Source organism: Bacillus rossius, chromosome 15, assembly GCF_032445375.1.
Source record: "Bacillus rossius redtenbacheri isolate Brsri chromosome 15, Brsri_v3, whole genome shotgun sequence".
Classification (NCBI taxonomy): Eukaryota; Metazoa; Arthropoda; class Insecta; order Phasmatodea; family Bacillidae; genus Bacillus; species Bacillus rossius.
In genome coordinates this window covers 22,338,952-22,357,901 of record NC_086342.1, presented here as the reverse complement: position 1 = coordinate 22,357,901, position 18,950 = coordinate 22,338,952, and the positions used below count along the sequence as shown (strand labels likewise).

Here is an 18,950-nt window from a genome sequence, read left to right as displayed (position 1 = left end):
TCAGCCTATCGGGATCAGGCATCTGGCAGATTGTTTCTTTTGCGGCGACGACGAATTGGACGGTGGCACGCGTGATGCATGACTCGCCCAGGGACTCCGCCTTTCCGCATTGGTGTGTGTGTGTGTGTGTGTGTGTGTGTTGGGGGAGGGGCATGATTGAGGTGGAGTTCTACGTCACGTGTATAAGAGCCCCGCCCGCCCGGGCACACACACACGGTGTGCAGAGATCCAGATGAAACAACGCGATTTCAATACTCCTCAAGATATCCCAGTGGTGTCTGTTTCCGAAAAGCATTCAAAGATACGCCAAGGGCGGAGGATTAGTTCTGTTTCCGGATTCCGTTTTGAAACTGAATATTTAGAATAGTGATGAATATGGTTTAACTTACTTGTTTTAAAAGGACTTGCATTACACCTTTATCTTCATTCTACTCCATATAAATATAATGTTGCCTGTGCCTCTCAAATCTCATAGTTGCTCCATGCACGACGAGAAGACTGCGCGGAGGTTCACGCAACCTTGCGCTCAGAGGCGACACCGCGCTAGAAGCACCAGCAAGCTTCGCGCTTATCATCCCGTCTGTCTAACACACATAACTTGTCTAGACGCGAGCCAGTGCTTTATACTCTTATGTTGAACTCGTGATGCCAGCCAGACATATGCTCACACGTCTAATTCATTTTATTGTCATAACTATTGTTTAAAATACCGTTCTGTACGTTTATTGCATTTATCGCTGGATCACACACTTTCTCACCATATATTTTCCTGACGATAAATCCGAGCTGAAAAACATAAACGCAAGTCATTATAATTGTGAACGTTTTCGTGACGTTTTCCACTATAACATAACATTTGGTCAGTATCGCGTTAAATTTTTTAGACGAAACATAAAATTCAAGAGCTCCATCGTGATAAGTTTACAGGAGAAGCCCTCAAACAATATTAATTACTATGGATCGGAAAAATTCGCCGATTTGTTTTCGTGACTGGCAAATATTCTAATCCATATTCCTTTAAGCCGATGTCACAATCGGCTCACTGTTCTAATTAAAAAAAAAAAAACACCAGATGCGTCCCGGTCACACGGCGATCCTTCAAGGTCAAGTCATTCCGCGTTCCTAGTTTCCCATGAGACAGAATTTTGAGGGGGGGGGGGAATAATCTGGGAGAGATTAATTATTTACAACGTTTCTTTAAGAACCAAAGCACAATTTCGCTGTAGGCTAGAGAGATTACCTAACTACCACGTCGAGTACCGGTTGTTCGCTTGGAGTTACTTTTTTTTCTTGTATCGTGTTAGGATTTTTCCTCTTCCCCCTTCCCCCGACTTATTTTCGGGGACTACGCCCTCGCTCACCTGGGCGGTCGTCCCAGGCCGAGGGACGCTCACCACGTGACAACGACTCGACCTTCGTCCTGAAGTCGTCATACCGTCGCACCTGCGCTGTGGTTACACGTTTTTATTGCTTCAACCTCGGCTTTATACTGGAAAAAAAATAGCAAGTCGCAAGGTACTAAATGTCCTTATTTAAATTTTTATTATGTGTAACGTCTTAGCTCTCGTGCGGCATTTTGTGGGAGTAATTTCGTGGATGCGACGGCAGTCGCGTGGAACGGAAATGTGTAACAACCATGGTGCTGCCATCTGTTGCGGATGGCGTGATTCAAAGTTCACTTTATAGTAATAACGGGTTTTGTGAGTTTTCAAAAGTGGGAATTTTTTGAAATAAAATTCCTTGTCATAAATCAGGTCCGTAACAGGGGTATATTTTTTTTCCCCTCAAGTTATTTTCACTTTTATCGGAGCTGTTAAAAATCAGCTGATGTCAACAAGTTGAATGCATAGCCTTCCCAGAGCATTCCGTGGAAGAAATTACAGTTACAGACAGTTGCAACAAAAACTGACCTCGGGAAACACAGCGACAAAAAGAAGAATCCAAAAAAATTGGTTGTCTGTAAAGTCGGTTTACGACGATAGTTTAACGTGACAACGTCATAACAAAACATCGATGAAATGATTGCATACTTTTATGAATAAAATTGAATCATTTTTATTTTAATAATAAAATAATATTTTTATTTTAATAATAAAAGAATAAATACTTGAAATTATACTAGTAATAATATGTTTAAAATGAAAGAATAATTAACCTTTATTGCCGAAATTTTTGTTGTAATAAGCAATGAAAACCACATTGACTTTCCACTTCACTTTATAAACAGTCGAGTGGAACAGTGGAAGAGAGATAGATGCGGCGCAAGCGTACAATGAGCGTAACGGGACACCGCGTAACGGAACAATGTGCGTAACGGGACACTTTTTCGTGCGTGCAGCCGGCGTTCATCGATTTATTAGACGTTGTCACGTCAAAAAATAATTCAAAGATGAAACAGCGACGCACAGACGAACCCAGCGATGTTACTGAACATATCGCCGCCTGAGAATTGGAGTGTTCTATGTCCACTTTTTATGTTTTTTATGCTATGGACACGAAATTAATATTAGTATTCATTTGTGCTATATCCACACACGTCTACGCACATAAAAATGTTTGTTCTTAATTTAAGACCGATATTATTTTGTTCTATGTCATGATATTCATACTTATTTGAACTTTCAAATGATTATATCTCAGTTCCGACTTCAATGGACATAGAACACTCCAATTCTCAGGCGACGATAGTTCCTGGACACCACAACAACGACCGACAGCACAGACAAACAATTATAAGCTTCCTAAGACGAACCCGTTTGACAGTTCGGGAACTGAGGTCTGTTCCCACCATTAGGTACAAATAGATGACACTGTAAAAACAAGTGTGCGAGTCTTTCAGTACTCGCCAGTATAATGTGTTCTAATTTTGTTAATGTTGTAAATAAACTTGTAATATGGAAATCGGTCACGAAAGTTAACGTAGAATCCTCAAATATAATGCAGAGCGTAATATAATATATACTGATAAATAGAGACCGGAAAAATTCGCGAATTCATTTCGCGACAGGCTAAAATACAAATAGTTATACCTCAGTGCTGCCTCTGCTATTGGCTCACAACTCACCTGGGTAACTCTGCGCCAATACGAAACACCCAACCAAAGCTATATCAAATCACAGGCTGCCACTTTGGGACGTCTCACAACACAGCAGCCAATGAGTGGGTGACATTTGACCGAGTGTACGTAGAACTATGGAGTTCATCCTGCAGGTCATTGAACCCGCGAATGTTTCCGGTCCCTAATGATAAATAAACATTCGCTTTTCAAGTAACACGATTTCTGGACGTAACTCACGCCGCTAGAATTCGATGCCCGAATCGTAAACGTTGCTTGCCACCAGTGCGCGCAGATAGCAGCACGAAACAGCAGGACATTTTAAACTATTAGAAACGACTCCGATAAAAGCGAAAAAGACTTGAAAAAAATTTTAAACCCCGGTTTTGTATATGGTTGTGTGTATATATATATGTATATGTATATATATTGCTTAAACGACTGAATAAGTCTTTAAATACTTAATAATAACAAACCTTAACCTTATTGAGCTTATTCAATACTATTATAATATAATTTTATTAAAAACAGGGAGAAAACATTTTTATAGTGAAGAGATTTGAACTTGAGTTCATCTAGGGCATGTGCTACCACTGTGGTACTAAGACAGTTGGGAATTAAGGAGAATATGTAATATAATCATTGTATCTATGTTGCTGCACTTGGGTCCACCTTCTTGTTTACACGTTTCCGTTCATCGACTTCCGTTTCATTTTGACGTAATTTCACGTACTAAATGCCGTATTCCGACAGCCTTGATGTTTACACATCGAATGCACTGTCATACTGTAGAATTTTTCGTTTGACTGTGGAGCGGGTTTGGAGGCACGTGGAAAACTGAATTTTAAGGTGCGGAATTCAAACCCACATCTTATTTTAAATGCGAACTTAATGTTCATTTAAACATAATTTATTTAAACATGGAAAATATAATCGAATATTCAATAAATGAACTTTATTTTTTTTATTTTGCTTATTAATGTGCGCAGTTAATACTGGAAAGCTATTCAGGGAACTGTTTAAAATTAACTTTAAGTATAGGAGGTACTGGGACAACACAAAGAACAAATTCCCGGGTAAGAAGTCGAACTCAGTATTACTGCAAACACTATTTTTTTCGTAGTAATACAGTTTTTTTAATGTAAATGTACCAATTTACAAAATATCTGTAATTTTAACATGTTTTTTTTGTTACAAAAATTTAGTGCACTATTTTACAAATTTTAAAAATGCATAATATATATCTTAATTTAAATTGAATGTATTGGCAGTAGACTAATCCCTATTTCTACGGTGACCTAAAAAACAATTTGATTATTATCTAACGCACCCGGAGGTATTGTGGTGTCTGCCCCTAATGTACGCGGTGATACCGCCCGCAACACGTCGGGTTGCGCGCATGTCGTACGGCAGACTTCGGATGTTGTCGGCCGTCGTCGGGTTCCCGCCGAACCAAAGGCGGAAGTCCGCCGCGCTTTTCCCACCAGCAGCTGGGATGTACTGGTTTTGAGGGAATCCTTCTTTTCACAGACGAGAGAGCCAAACGTCCGACCGTGTATCTTCGGTTTTTTGTTGTTCATTGTAAATAAATATGGCAGTGTTGATAAAAGGATACTAATGGTCAATTAGGTTAGGTTAGCTACATTATGAATACTTTAAAACATGTGGACGATTGATTTGGTTAGGATAGCTACATAAAAGATACGGGGGAAAAAACATGAACTTCGGGGAACTTCGGGTTTTGGCTCTCTCGTCTGTGAAAAGAAGTCTTCCCCGGTTTTGACCGTTGTGGAATCGAGTATAAATAGACCCCTTCGATCCGAGACACGAGAGACCAGAAGCAGACCACCGGGCGACAACTCCTGGGGACTACACCGTCAAGATGCGGCCCGCCGGGTTGTATGTCGGTGATACACGCATTACGTTTGAACATGACTCGTCGCCAATGCTGAGTAATTGTTGTGGGGACAATATAGAAGACAGTGGAGTGGTAACTGAGACTCAGGCCGTAGTATTTCTGATAAGTTGTTTTCGCTCCGCGCAGCGGCGGCGGCGGCGGCCAGAAGTTGCAGTAAGAGTAGCGGTGGTCGTCCTACTTGGGCATACATACGGTGTGCAGAGCTTCAGGAAAAACAACGCGATTTAAAAACTACTCAAGATATCCGAGTGGGGCCTATTTACGAATAGCATTTAAGAGTTCGCTGGGGACCTAAAAGTACTTTTAATTTCGGATTAAGTTTTTAAACTGTATTTTTAGAAGCATTAAAATGCCTAAAACGAGTGTTTTCAGAGTAGTTTTTAGGCATAAAACAATCAGTACAGATTCTTTAAAGCACTTAAGGGGCTTGCATAACACCTTTATCTTCATTTCTCCGCCATATAATGTTACGGTCACCGCTCAAATTTCACAGTTATCCTGTGCCGACGAGAAGACTGCGCGCCAGTTCAGAGCCTTGCGCTTAGAGGCTATACCGCGCTAGAAGCACCAGCGAGCGCCGCGCTTATCATCCCTCCTCACTATCACACATACACCCCTGACGAGGCGGGCCCCTTAAGAGCCCTGTGTCGTGAAACAGACTTTGATACTTCGCTGTGGAGGCACTTGGTTTGCGAAGTCCTGATACACTTGCATGTGACCAGAGCGAGTAGCGACTTGAAACGAACACCCCCGCTTCGTTCAGTAAATTGTCGGCTGTGCACCGGCTTGTGACGACCGACGGGTTGGAAGCGCTCGTAGCCCGCGCCGTCGTCCTTCTGTAGACGTCTGGAGACGTCTGGAGACGTCTGGACGGCCCGGGAGGTGCTGCTGGAACGGGCGTCTGGACGCAACGAGTTTCGGGAGCCGACCTGGCATTCAAGGCGAGTAACGGCGGCGATACGTCCCGCTTCGTTCGACGGGAAATTAACTTGCAAACTGCCATAACGTAACTGTTGGGAAGTTCTACCCTGGAGCGGCGATTGCCGTGGGTCACATACGTAAACAAGCATCGAATTTTTGCAAGACTTAATATTTAGTCTCCGCTCTTGGCGGTTGGTTGTGGTATCTGGGTGATGACAGTAATGATTTTGGATCTGCTTCTAAGCGGACCTTAAATTTTAATGGTACCATCTTTTATATTATTGTGTAATTAAACCATTCATTCTTGTTGTTCTCGATAAACCTCCTAGCCAATATTCTGATATTTATTCACCGGGGCTAACGTATTTATCTCGTGATGCATTTATATAAATATTTGGTAAATATGTAATGTGTTCTAGATTAATAGGTTTATATATAGATATAGATATATATATATATATATTTGTTTTGATAGTGTGTGTAGATGCCTTGCAAATAGCTAGTTCATAGAGACACGGTGTTGGCTGAGTGGGAGTAAGGCTGTTGTGTTCACTTTCATTAAGGCGACTCAATGATTCCGTGTAATTATTTGTTCACGGATTCGGGTTCATATGAAATGACTCCCTGTAATAAATACACGCTATAAGCATCGCAATGAGGTTGTCAGGAGTGTTATAGGGAGTCCCCAAAAATTGTTATACAATTTTGTTTAATGAAATAATCACGCATGAAAACTTTGCACATCACTCTTGCTAACGGGACAAGTTTCTTGTGAACCATTCCTGTCACTGATGAGGGTTTGGACTACAAACGTAAGCCAAGAAAGCAATCAAACATTCGTTTTTGACGTGACGTCTAATAAATCTATGAACGCCGGCTGCACGCACGAAAAATTGTCCCGTTACGTACATTGTCCTGTTGCGCTGTGTCCCGTTACGCTCATTGTACGCTTACGCCGCATATCTCTCTTCCTTTCGATTGGAACAACCATCGATTTGACCTTTTCGAGGCACATTAAACTTGAAACACTCCCATTCGTTTCCTTCTTTTCCTATCATAGTTCTATCCTTAACAGAATAACACTGATTGGAAGAAGTTAAATAGCAAACATGTATAAAAGTTATAGTTAAAATTATCTCTTCTTAAAGTAATAAACATATTTGATTTAATGAGTGCAAATAAAAGTAAATTTATCAATTAAATTGTAGATTTCATTTCACTCCTTTTTATCCATACAAAATAGTGATAATTCAATAAATATGATTCAATTTTATTCATAAAAGTATGCAATCATTTCATCAATGTTTTGTTATGACGTAGTCACGATAAACTATCGTTCGTAAACCGACTTTACAGACAACCAATTTTTTTTTTGTTTAGTTCCTTTTAACTTGGATAAATGGGAAGAAATACAAACCAAATACGCCATATAATTTTAAGGTTTTTTCGAATTAGCATTTATTTAACCAAAACCATGTCCATATGACGGCAGAGATAATAATTAATGATGGTAAGATTGGATTAGGATTATATTGTGAATGAGGTACCAACATTGTAACTTGCAACATTGCAGTAGCCGTTGCCATAGATACAAATAACGCGTCAATAATGGAATAGCCATTGTCCTGGTGTCATCATAGAAAATGCTACGGCCTTTGCTTTGGAAGTAATCCAAAAAATATGGTTGAAAGTCATTTCAAAAAATAACAATGAACCAACTACATATTGCATTTTAGCTGATTCCTGTGTAGAAAAAGGAATATATATGCCAGATGTAAAGTCTGTAGTTCTTACAGTTTCAGAGAATTTTCGATGATTGAGTCAGTGAGAGGTTATTCGTGTGTGTGTGTGTATATATATATATATATATATATATATATATATATATATATATATATATATATTTATATAGTTACGATTTACCGCGGGTTCATAAAGGATAGCCCAATTAAAGATTTTTATCACACACACAGTTTTATTTATTACCACTACTTGTCACTTACAAATAGTCTTCTGCATTGGCAGATAATTAATTACACGTAAAGAAATGTCAATTCCCCAGTTACTCGTTCCACACACCTCCCTGGGCCGCACTTCCAGCGCAACTCTCGTCGCAGCACCCCTCGTGGGTCGCCGCACTCCGCCGCCGCCGTCACACCCTTCGCCGAGATCCCACACGACGACTCGTTCGCCACTTCACTCGGGACTCTGCCGCGCCCGCGACTCTATCGCCCGGAAACTCCCTACTCCACTGAACTCACTCACTCCCTGCCCTGGAACCTTCGTCCAAGGACTACGCCACTCTGCCGCACCCGCGGCACTATCGCCCGGAAACTCCGCCGCGGGAGAACTCCCCACTGAACTCAACTCGAAGGTCGGCCAAACCTCCTTATATAGCCCTTGGGTTCCCGTCCAGAACAATCGGGCATCTCTCCGAGATATCGCGCGACCTTCGCCGTCGAAATGCCCAGAAACGCGTCGTGAGTCCTCGAAGGATGCGGCAGCTGCTCAAAGAACGCCGATAAACGCAACAAGCATCGGGTTCCCACAAAACGCGCCGATAAACATGTCTGAGTCCTTTAATGCCGCAGTGCGGGCTCTTTAAGTAAGTCGATCTGAGGCAGGTGCGCGCTGCGGTGGTCAGGATGTCGCGAGATAGTATGACACGAGATACCAGGGAGAGGATGCGGGTGGAAGGGGGCGCAGACAGGCCGAACGAGCGCGGCGACGCCAAGCACTGCAGCCTAGCGCGATCGTAACATTATATATATATGTATGTATGTGTGTGTGTGTGTTGGTGTGTGTAGGTGTGCGTGCGCTAGCATCGAAATAATATGTTTCTCACTAAAGGTAGCAGCCTAATCTTCTGGTAGGCGCTGCGTCAGTATAGAACATATACTATTCGGAAACAGTAAAAGTATTTTTTAACATTGTGCCACTTCGCTTATTTTCGAGGCTTAAAATCAATATTGTTTAAAAAACGCAAACATTTGTTCATCCTGTTAACATACTTGTAATTCATTTTTTGTATATGATAGCAGTGATTTGTACCGGCATTAGTTATAACTCACGTACATATTAGGTAAATTATTAAAACATTACATATTTAAAGATGTTGCATGTACACAGTTGTTAGATTTCTGGGCTTTAATGAATTGCAGATTTTTATTGGTGTTAGCGCATGTGGGTCACAATATTCTTGGATATTATTCTTAGTTTTATACGTAATTAAACTTCTTTTTAATTTTTTAAAATACATCTACCCTTAGTATCTTAAAAATACAAAATTACTTTAGTAGATACTTTCATCGGACTTTCTATTAAAAAGGCAAAGCCAACAATATTAGTAATTTTATCCTTCTGGATGAAAGTGTTATCGTTTGAACCTACTGATTATTCACGATCAAAAATAACATTTCATTATTACACCACAAAAAGAATGTTACATGTTATAAATAGATTTTTAGTTGTGATTAATTTATGTTGTAGTTCAGTGCTTAAAACACGGCAGAGTATGTGTAAGCTTTCATCACATATTATTCGAATATTTTTAATAAACAAGAGGAATGTTCTAAATGTAACAAGATAACGCAACACCTAAACGCGTATTTGGTAAGATATGGGTTGGATATCGTACTAACCGTCCTGATTTCGGTATTCTATTGTTACGAACGTGAGCAAGGCCACGTCACGCGCAGGTGCAGAGCTAGCTGGGCTGCATCACATGCCGCCGTAACATGAGATGTTCTGTGCGCACCTGGGTCGCCGCTTCCCCACCCTCCAACCCTCAGCTCCCCGCGCGGCGCTGTTAGTTTGACATCCGAAACCTGACAGCTGCGGAGTTACGCGAGCCGCCGACACGTGTTTCGAGAAATTTCTGCCGTCGTGTCGGCGCGGAATGACGCGACTGGCCCCAACCGCGCTTGTAAGTTCCAGAAATGGTGGTTGATATATAAAAAGAGGACATCGGCCTCAGCAGGAGAGTTCAGAGAGAGAGAGAGTTCAGGCGGGAGCCTTCCCGCGGTGGAGCTTCCGGGGCGATAGTGCCGCGGGTGCGGCAGAGTGCTGAAGTCCTTGGACGAAGGTTCTAGGGCAGGGAGTGAATGAGTTCAGTGGAGTCGGGAGTTTTCCCGCGGCGGAGTTTTCGGGCGATATAGCAGCGAAGTCCCAGGACGAAGGTTCCAGGGCGAAGAGTTCAGTTCCGGGTCACAGTGTCGCGGGCGCGGCGGAGTTCCAAGCGAAGTTCCGAGCGAGGTGTCGAGTGGTATCTCGGCGAAGGCAAGTGCGTCGGCGGCGGCGGAGTGCGGCGACGGAGTCCCGCGGCTGAGATCCACGAGGGGCGCTGCGGCGAGAGTTGCGCCAGAGGTACGGCCCAGCGAGGTGTGTGGATTGTAAAAAACGAGTGACTGATGAAGCAACATTTTTAAGTGCAATTGATTATTTGGCTATTTTATAAGATTAATTGTGACATCAGTAGTGGCCATCAATAAAACTGTGTGTGTAGTGAAATATATTAATTGGGCTATCTTTACGAACCCCGCGGTAAATCGTAACACTATTGTTTCTTGAAATCACCCCAGGCAAATGCTGGGATCAGTTTCAACTACATACAAAGGTACAGTCAAACCTTAATTTCCCTGACTTGCGTTGCGTATGACAGACTCTAATAATCTTCTTTAAGTTTAAGTAAAGACCAAAAAAATCAAATGATATAAATTCTTGAAGTATTTTTTTTTTATCATTTCTCCAACATATTACTCAATTTTTGATGCTTGTTATAACATTGTTATTTTATAAGGAATTTAAACTGTAGCAGTAAAAGCATTTAAAATATGTTGTGTGTAAAGTATATATATAAGTAACACAGAAGGTATCTTAATATAGAAAGTAGGAAAACAGTTATTATGCTTCTCATAAATATATTTATTGCAGCTAGAAATATAACATATATACACATATGCAGTCTCGTTTTTTATAAAATAAATGTGAAATGATGTGAAAAAATTTCACACACATGACAGTCTTACATCGAAACAATGCATGGTAGGTACACACATTTAAAACATTTTAGGTAAATATTTATATTTATGGTATTATTTTAAAATTATAAAAATTTTCATTCTAAATCTAAATCACCAAGTTTTCAATAGCTCTGGCACTATCAAAAAACAACTGTTTGACATTTGCCCAGCTGATTGACAAACCTGTGGACAAGTCGCTCACTCAGGATTGCTCTCACTTGATTGCCGAAATCATGCTGATATCACTGGAAAACACGTGGTTCTACAGAAATTTGTGGAAAGTACATGCTAAGGGACGAAGAGAACTTTCATACTGTCTACGTGAAGATGGACGATGAAATGAAAGGGTCAATACTAGGTATATTTCATGTATGGTAATTTTTAGTGAGCCACGGGGAAGTTGGTGCCCACGGCGCGGAAGCCGAGGGCGTCGGCGTGGTACTTGACGCTCTGCACCAGACCGTGGCCGTCGACGTAGGAGTAGGCGCCGTGGGTGGTGCCGTCGAAGGCGCGGCTCTCGTGCTTCACGGAGTTGCCGTCGGCGTAGCCGTAGCTGTACTGGCCCAGCTCGTCCTGGGCGCGGTACTGGCTGGAGCCGGCGGCGATGCCGTGGGCGGCCAGGGGGGCGGCAGCAGCATAAGTGGCTACTGTAGGCACGGCGTGGGCAGCCACAGTGGAGTAGCCGAAGCTACGAGCAGGAGCCGCGAGGACAGCAGGAGCAGCAGCGGCATAGGTGGCTACAGCAGGGGCAGCCAGGGGGGCGGCAGCGACTGTGGAGTAGGCGAAGCTACGGGAGGGGCCAGCGGGGGCGGCAGCGGTGTAAGTAGCTACAGCGGGGGCGGCATGGGCAGACACAGTAGAGTAGCCGAAGCTACGAGCGGGGCCGGCGACGACAGCAGCAGGGGCAGCAGCGGCGTAAGTGGCTACAGCGGGGGCGGCATGGGCAGACACAGTAGAGTAGCCGAAGCTACGAGCGGGGGCAGCGACCACAGTGGCAGCGGGAACGCCGGCAGCATAGGTAGAGATAGCGGCAGGGCCAGCGGCGACGACGGCAGGCGCGGCGTGGGCGGACACAGTAGAGTAGCCGAAGCTACGGGCGGGGACGGCGGCGGCGTAGGCAGGAACAGCAGCGGCATAGGTGGATACAGCGGGGGCAGCCAGGGGGGCGGCAGCGACGGTGGAGTAGGCGAAGCTACGAGAGGGACCGGCGACGACAGCAGCGGGTGCACCGTAAATGCCGTGTCCGTAGCCGACGCTGCGCTTCTTGCGGCCCAGGAGGTGGCCCTTGGCCTCGGCGTGGGCCTGGAAGTGGGCGATCTTGGCGGCGTACACCTCAGGGGTGTCGGCGACGGGCAGCGGAGCGCCAGCCAGGGCGGCGTAGGGGGCGGCGTGAACGGCAGCGTAGGGGGCGGCGTGAACGGCAGCGTAGGGAGCCACGACGGCCGGGGCGGGGGCAGACGGTCCCACGGGCAGGTTGGTAGCGGCCACGCGGAAACCATTCACGGGGTCCGACACGTAGCTGGCGCTCTGCACCAGGCCATTGGCGTCCAGGTAGGAGTAGCCGCCTTGGGTGATGCCGTCCAGGGTGCGGGTCTCGTGCTTGGCAGAGGTGTCTCCGGAGTAGCCGTAGCTGTACTGGCCCAGCTCGTCCTGGGCGTGGTACTGGCTGGAGACAGCGGCGGCCACTGGGAGGGCGTTGTAGGCGAGGTGCGCTCCGCCCAGGTAGCCGGGCTCGGCGGCCGCCAGGGCCAGCAGGCAGGAGGCGAAGATCTGTGGACAAAATAAGAATTTATTATGGCATGGATTTGACTAAGTTTTAACTTTACAGGGGCTTTTGCTGAATCTCTTGAGGAAAGGTGTGATAAGTAAAAATATTAATAGTTTTCAGTCTACCCAATATAATTATTTACTAGAATTTTTAAAGGCTGCATAACAATCAGTAAATTGGATGAATAAAGGAAAATAAGCTAAAATTATCGAGGGAATAACTATGGAACACCAATGGTGTGACTGGTCCGTTACTGGTTATCACAGCTACTCACTCCAAGAGTGAATACCATAGTCACCAATTAAGCGTACATTTCCGTAACAGCACAAACTCCTCAAGGAACGAAACCACAGTTTCCTTGTTTAAAATAGGGTTCATAGCCGGGGTTTAGTAATTGTCAAGTCTCTTTTGCTTTTAACGGAGCCATTATATGGTTTAAAGATTCGCTCTGCAAATGTAATTATTCGAAAGTCGACGAAGCTGCTCCAGCAGAGAATTCTATCGGCAGGTGCGGAAACTTCGTGTGATTCGCGTCCAGAAATATAGTTTATAAACACAATTTGCGTGTATTTATCACGCTCGGCATTATTTTAGAGAATTCTGCGTTAAATTTCATGTCCGAGTTTCGCATTGTAAGTTTATTTGCAATATCAGAACACATGAATTATCTCCAGTGACGTGTGGTGGAGTTATTGTGTGGGTAAGCTGTCTCACCCATCCCCGACCTTCTCCCCCCCCCCCCCCATGACCGGAAAAATTTGGATTTCTAGGTGCAAAATGGGGCTATTTTTGCAGTTTTCCTGGTAGAAATATAAAATGCACTTGGCCAGCAACAAAGTTTTCCAAGTAATGGGCAGCCTGTTAACCACTCATTTTTTCGAATATAAATTACAATTAAAATGTCTAACAAAAGATTTTCCTGTTGTTTTTATGTCTAAGTCAGGAGTCGGTCTTCCCACTGCCAAACACTTTTTTTTTATCTTCAAAAGAAAAAGAATTAAAATCAGTACTCAAAAAATTGCAAACAACGCAGTGGCTGTGTTCTCGGCTGGGGCCGGGTTAAGAGTCCTGCTCCATCCCAGACAGCATACGCTGCGGAACTCACAGCTTACCTTGTTGGCACATGGACGGCAGTCGCTGATGTTTACATTCTCATTGGCCATGGGCGTAGCCAGAGGGGGGGTTAGGGGTTCAACCCCCCCCCCCCTCCTTAGCAACAAATTTTAAATTAATTTCTTATTCATCACTCAAAACAAATTCCATATTAAAATTAATAAAAATTTTACCATTACAATATTTAAATTTAAGTACCGAAAACTGCTAAAATAGCACAATTTTACACCTTAAAGTCCAAATTTTCCCGGGGGAGGACCCCCGGACCACCCGCTTTAATACGGGAAGGGGGGGGGGAATTCTTCTTAACACCCCCCCATACACAAATCCTGGCTACGCCACTGTCACTGGCTAGCACTTAAAACGAAAACAGTAAACACCAAAACAGAACAAAATGTTCTTAAAACGGACACTGTTGCGCAATGAAAACTTGCCTTTTAAGCTGTAAAAATAAAATTTCTACCGGTATTTGTTTGTTGCACGACACAACAACGCGACTTCTGCCCGCGCACACACAGCTAAGGCCAGCTGCTCTGGTTACAGCGGGCCTCGAGCCTACATTACCGAAGTAGTCTCACGAAGAAACGCGAACCCTTTCCCCCCTCCGCCGCGCCATACCAAAAAACCCGCCCGGCTTTCACGTTACCATGACAACCGGGTGACACGCTACCTAACGCGCCCGCTACGGTGATCGCATCGCATTGGCACACGAGATGAAATTACCAGATAGCAAAAACTGTTACATTACGCCAAGCAACATAGCAACAGGGTAAGCACTGCTTACCGAGCGTCTATCGAATACACGCCACTGAATTATCTCCTTACCGCGGTTATATGTTACACATATCATTATCTGCTACTTAAAAAAATATATATTTTTTGGGAAATATTCATAGCTGGTTTATCTACCCGTTCTTCGCAACGTAATTCTACACATACAAGTTTTAATTATAACGGCCTACCGCCTATAAAGATGGAATCGCGTAGTTGGTAATACATATATGTATATTCTAATTTATTTTTTATCAATAACATTTTTTATAATGGCTAGAATACCCACCAGTGGTGGGTTTTGACCTTAGCCCAATTTAAAATTACAGTTGAAATTAAAAAAAAATTATTGCATCGCTAGAACACAAGATGAACCTAGGCTATGTACAACATTTCAGATCTCTATCTTTTGGATATGGTGATTTCGTGATAAGTCTGTTCGTGGTATTTTTCTTTTGATTTGTGCATATATGTACATACATATACATATGTGGGTAATGCAAAGATTTTTATTCCTACCATCAATTTTTTTGACGTGACAACGTCTAATAAATCGATGAACGCCGGTTGCACGCACGAAAAAGTGTCCCGTAACGCACATTGGTTCGTTACGCTGTGTCCCGTTACGCTCAATTTACGCTTGCGCTGCATCTATCTCTCTTCCACTCGATTGAAACAACCATCGATTTGACTTTTTCGAGGCACATTAAACTTGAAACACTCCCATTCGTTTCCTACTTTTTCTATCATCGTCCTATCCTTAACAGAATAACACAGATTGGAAGAAGTTAAATAGCAAACATGTATAAAAGTTATAATTAAAGTTATCTCTTCGTTAAAGTAATAAACATATTTGATATAATGAGTGCAAATGAAAGTAAATTTATGAATTAAATTGTAGATTTCATTTCACTCCTTCTTTGTATTCATACAAAATAGTGATAATTCAATAAAAATGATTCAATTTTATTCATAAAAGTATGCAATCATTTCATCAATGTTTTGTTATGACGTTCTCACGTTAAACTATCGTCCGTAAACCGGCTTTACAGACAACCAATTTTTTAATATTTCCCCATGGAAGTCTGAACCTAGCAAAACGAATACTCGGGTGTGTGAACGACTCACGCGTTCGAAGTGAAACTTCAAATACTGGTTGTAGTTCTACGTCAGCTCAAAACTAAAGGCGTTGCAACAGCGCTGTTTCTGCCGCTATACGTGTTTTCAGTAAGCAACTAACTTCATAGTTTAAAAAAAAGATGAATTAATTCGCGATTCGAAGGATTTTAGTTTTAAAGCTAGTACAGTGACACTACGGGTTACGTGCAAGTTATGATTTTTTTTTTTTTTCGAATTGTTTATCACCCTGAAAAATTCAGTTTATAGTAGTGTTTAAAGGTTTCAGGATAACTTGTGCGACGTGCAATTGACGTATCCACAGCCGCAAGGCCGGAACGCTCTGACCGATACGCTACTTATCGTTACGGTTCTGATGACGTCATTGCCTCACCCGTGCGGCTGTTAAGGGGCGCGCACGGTCCGGGTATACTTGTGTCGGTGAGGCGTGTTGATAAGGGCTACACACGCTGGTGCTTCTAGCGCAGTTTCGCCTCCAAGCGCAGAGGGACAGTATGGAATCCGAGCGGTAGTATGTGGCGGAGAAACGAAGATAAGGGTGTGATGCAAGTCCCTTTGGGTGGTTTTAAGAACCTTTACCGGGAGTTTAGTGCATAAAAAGAACGCAATGAGACAAGTATGACCCAGAGTGTTGTTCAAGTAGACAGACGCCGCTGTGGCAGCTTGGGTGGTTTTAAGGATCTGTACCGGGAGTTTCGCGCATGAAAAGAGCGCGACGAGACAAGCGTGACCCAGAGACAGAGGCCGCTGTGGCAGCTTGGGTGGTTTCAAGGATCTGTACCGGGAGTTTCGCGCATGAAAATGAACGCGACGAGACAAGCGCGACCCAGAGACAGACGCCGCTGTGGCAGCTTGGGTGGTTTTAAGGATCTGTACCGGGAGTTTCGCGCATGAAAATGAACGCGACGAGACAAGCGTGACCCAGAGACAGAGGCCGCTGTGGCAGCTTGGGTGGTTTCAAGGATCTGTACCGGGAGTTTCGCGCATGAAAATGAACGCGACGAGACAAGCGCGACCCAGAGACAGAGGCCGCTGTGGCAGCTTGGGTGGTTTCAAGGATCTGTACCGGGAGTTTCGCGCATGAAAATGAACGCGACGAGACAAGCGCGACCCAGAGACAGACGCCGCTGTGGCAGCTTGGGTGGTTTTAAGGATCTGTACCGGGAGTTTCGCGCATGAAAATGAACGCGACGAGACAAGCGTGACCCAGAGACAGAGGCCGCTGTGGCAGCTTGGGTGGTTTCAAGGATCTGTACCGGGAGTTTCGCGCATGAAAATGAACGCGACGAGACAAGCGCGACCCAGAGACAGAGGCCGCTGTGGCAGCTTGGGTGGTTTCAAGGATCTGTACCGGGAGTTTCGCGCATGAAAATGAACGCGACGAGACAAGCGCGACCCAGAGACAGACGCCGCTGTGGCAGCTTGGGTGGTTTTAAGGATCTGTACCGGGAGTTTCGCGCATGAAAAGAGCGCGACGAGACAAGCGTGACCCAGAGACAGAGGCCGCTGTGGCAGCTTGGGTGGTTTCAAGGATCTGTACCGGGAGTTTCGCGCATGAAAATGAACGCGACGAGACAAGCGCGACCCAGAGACAGACGCCGCTGTGGTAGCTTGGGTGGTTTTAAGGATCTGTACCGGGAGTTGCGCTCATGAAGAGGAACGCGACGAGACAAGCGCGACCCAGAGACAGAGGCCGCTGTGGTAGCTTGGGTGGTTTTAAGGATCTGTACCGGGAGTTGCGCTCATGAAGAGGAACGCGACGATACAAGCGCGACCCAGAGACAGAGGCCGCTGTGGCAGCTTGGGTGGTTTCAAGGATCTGTACCGGGAGTTTCGCGCATGAAAATGAACGCGACGAGACAAGCGCGACCCAGAGACAGACGCCGCTGTGGCAGCTTGGGTGGTTTTAAGGATCTGTACCGGGAGTTTCGCGCATGAAAAGAGCGCGACGAGACAAGCGTGACCCAGAGACAGAGGCCGCTGTGGCAGCTTGGGTGGTTTCAAGGATCTGTACCGGGAGTTTCGCGCATGAAAATGAACGCGACGAGACAAGCGCGACCCAGAGACAGACGCCGCTGTGGTAGCTTGGGTGGTTTTAAGGCTCTGTACCGGGAGTTGCGCGCATGAAAAGGAACGCGACGAGACAAGCGCGACCCAGAGACAGAGGTCGCTGTGGCAGCTTGGGTGGTTTCAAGGATCTGTACCGGGAGTTTCGCGCATGAAAATGAACGCGACGAGACAAGCGCGACCCAGAGACAGACGCCGCTGTGGCAGCTTGGGTGGTTTTAAGGATCTGTACCGGGAGTTTCGCGCATGAAAAGAGCGCGACGAGACAAGCGTGACCCAGAGACAGAGGCCGCTGTGGCAGCTTGGGTGGTTTCAAGGATCTGTACCGGGAGTTTCGCGCATGAAAATGAACGCGACGAGACAAGCGCGACCCAGAGACAGACGCCGCTGTGGTAGCTTGGGTGGTTTTAAGGCTCTGTACCGGGAGTTGCGCGCATGAAAAGGAACGCGACGAGACAAGCGCGACCCAGAGACAGACGCCGCTGTGGTAGCTTGGGTGGTTTTAAGGCTCTGTACCGGGAGTTGCGCGCATGAAAAGGAACGCGACGAGACAAGCGCGACCCAGAGACAGACGCCGCTGTGGCAGCCCGGTGTTGTCCGAGGCGGGGCCGGTACTCACCACGGCGTGCATGACTGCGGCTAGCGGCGAGGAGTCGTGCAGAGGAGCGACTGTGCCTGACCGGGGGCCGGCCGGACACTTATATACCCGCCGCGGCGGCCGCCTGGTGTTCGGGGGGAACACCGCCTGAGGGCGCCGGGAAGGGAAAGGAGCCAGCCGTGACCCTGCCGCCCGCCGTCAGCCGGACCGACCCCTGTACGTCCGTGGGTCGTCCGCTGCGCCGGCTCCTTTACAGTCTCTGTTCTTCTGTTCCCCGACGAACCAGCTGCCGTGGAACAGTTTCTGATTCCACGAGAAAAATATCGTACCCTTGTGCAACACGTGGCTATGGTCAGGTTTGCATGTATGAAATACGTTTTTAGAGATAATACAGAGTATTTTTCGACGCATAATTTCATATTTTAACTTATGTTCCATTCAAGCATAATTTAAAAAAAATAACATGGAAAAAGTTAATCGAGTATTCAATATTTAGGGCTTTATTTTGTTGTTACGTGCGTTGTATTAATACTAGAAAGCTATTCGGGGAACGGTTTACAAATAACTTTTAACTACTGGAG

General features: G+C 45.1%; 2 protein-coding genes across 2 annotated transcripts in view; one reads left to right on the top strand and one right to left on the bottom strand.

Annotated features, from left to right (window-relative positions):
* The window catches only part of LOC134539434 (serine protease HTRA2, mitochondrial), a 220,226-nt gene that overhangs the window by 40,953 nt on the left and 160,323 nt on the right, over positions 1 to 18,950 (top strand). The window lies entirely within an intron of this gene.
* LOC134539304 (angiomotin-like) lies at positions 10,797 to 18,455 on the bottom strand. Its single transcript, XM_063381222.1, has 2 exons — positions 18,391 to 18,455; positions 10,797 to 12,685 (listed from the first exon to the last, which is right to left on the bottom strand). Exons 1-2 carry the CDS (start codon positions 18,400 to 18,402, stop codon positions 11,297 to 11,299), a joined length of 1,401 nt encoding a protein of 466 aa, XP_063237292.1. The 5' UTR covers positions 18,403 to 18,455; the 3' UTR covers positions 10,797 to 11,296.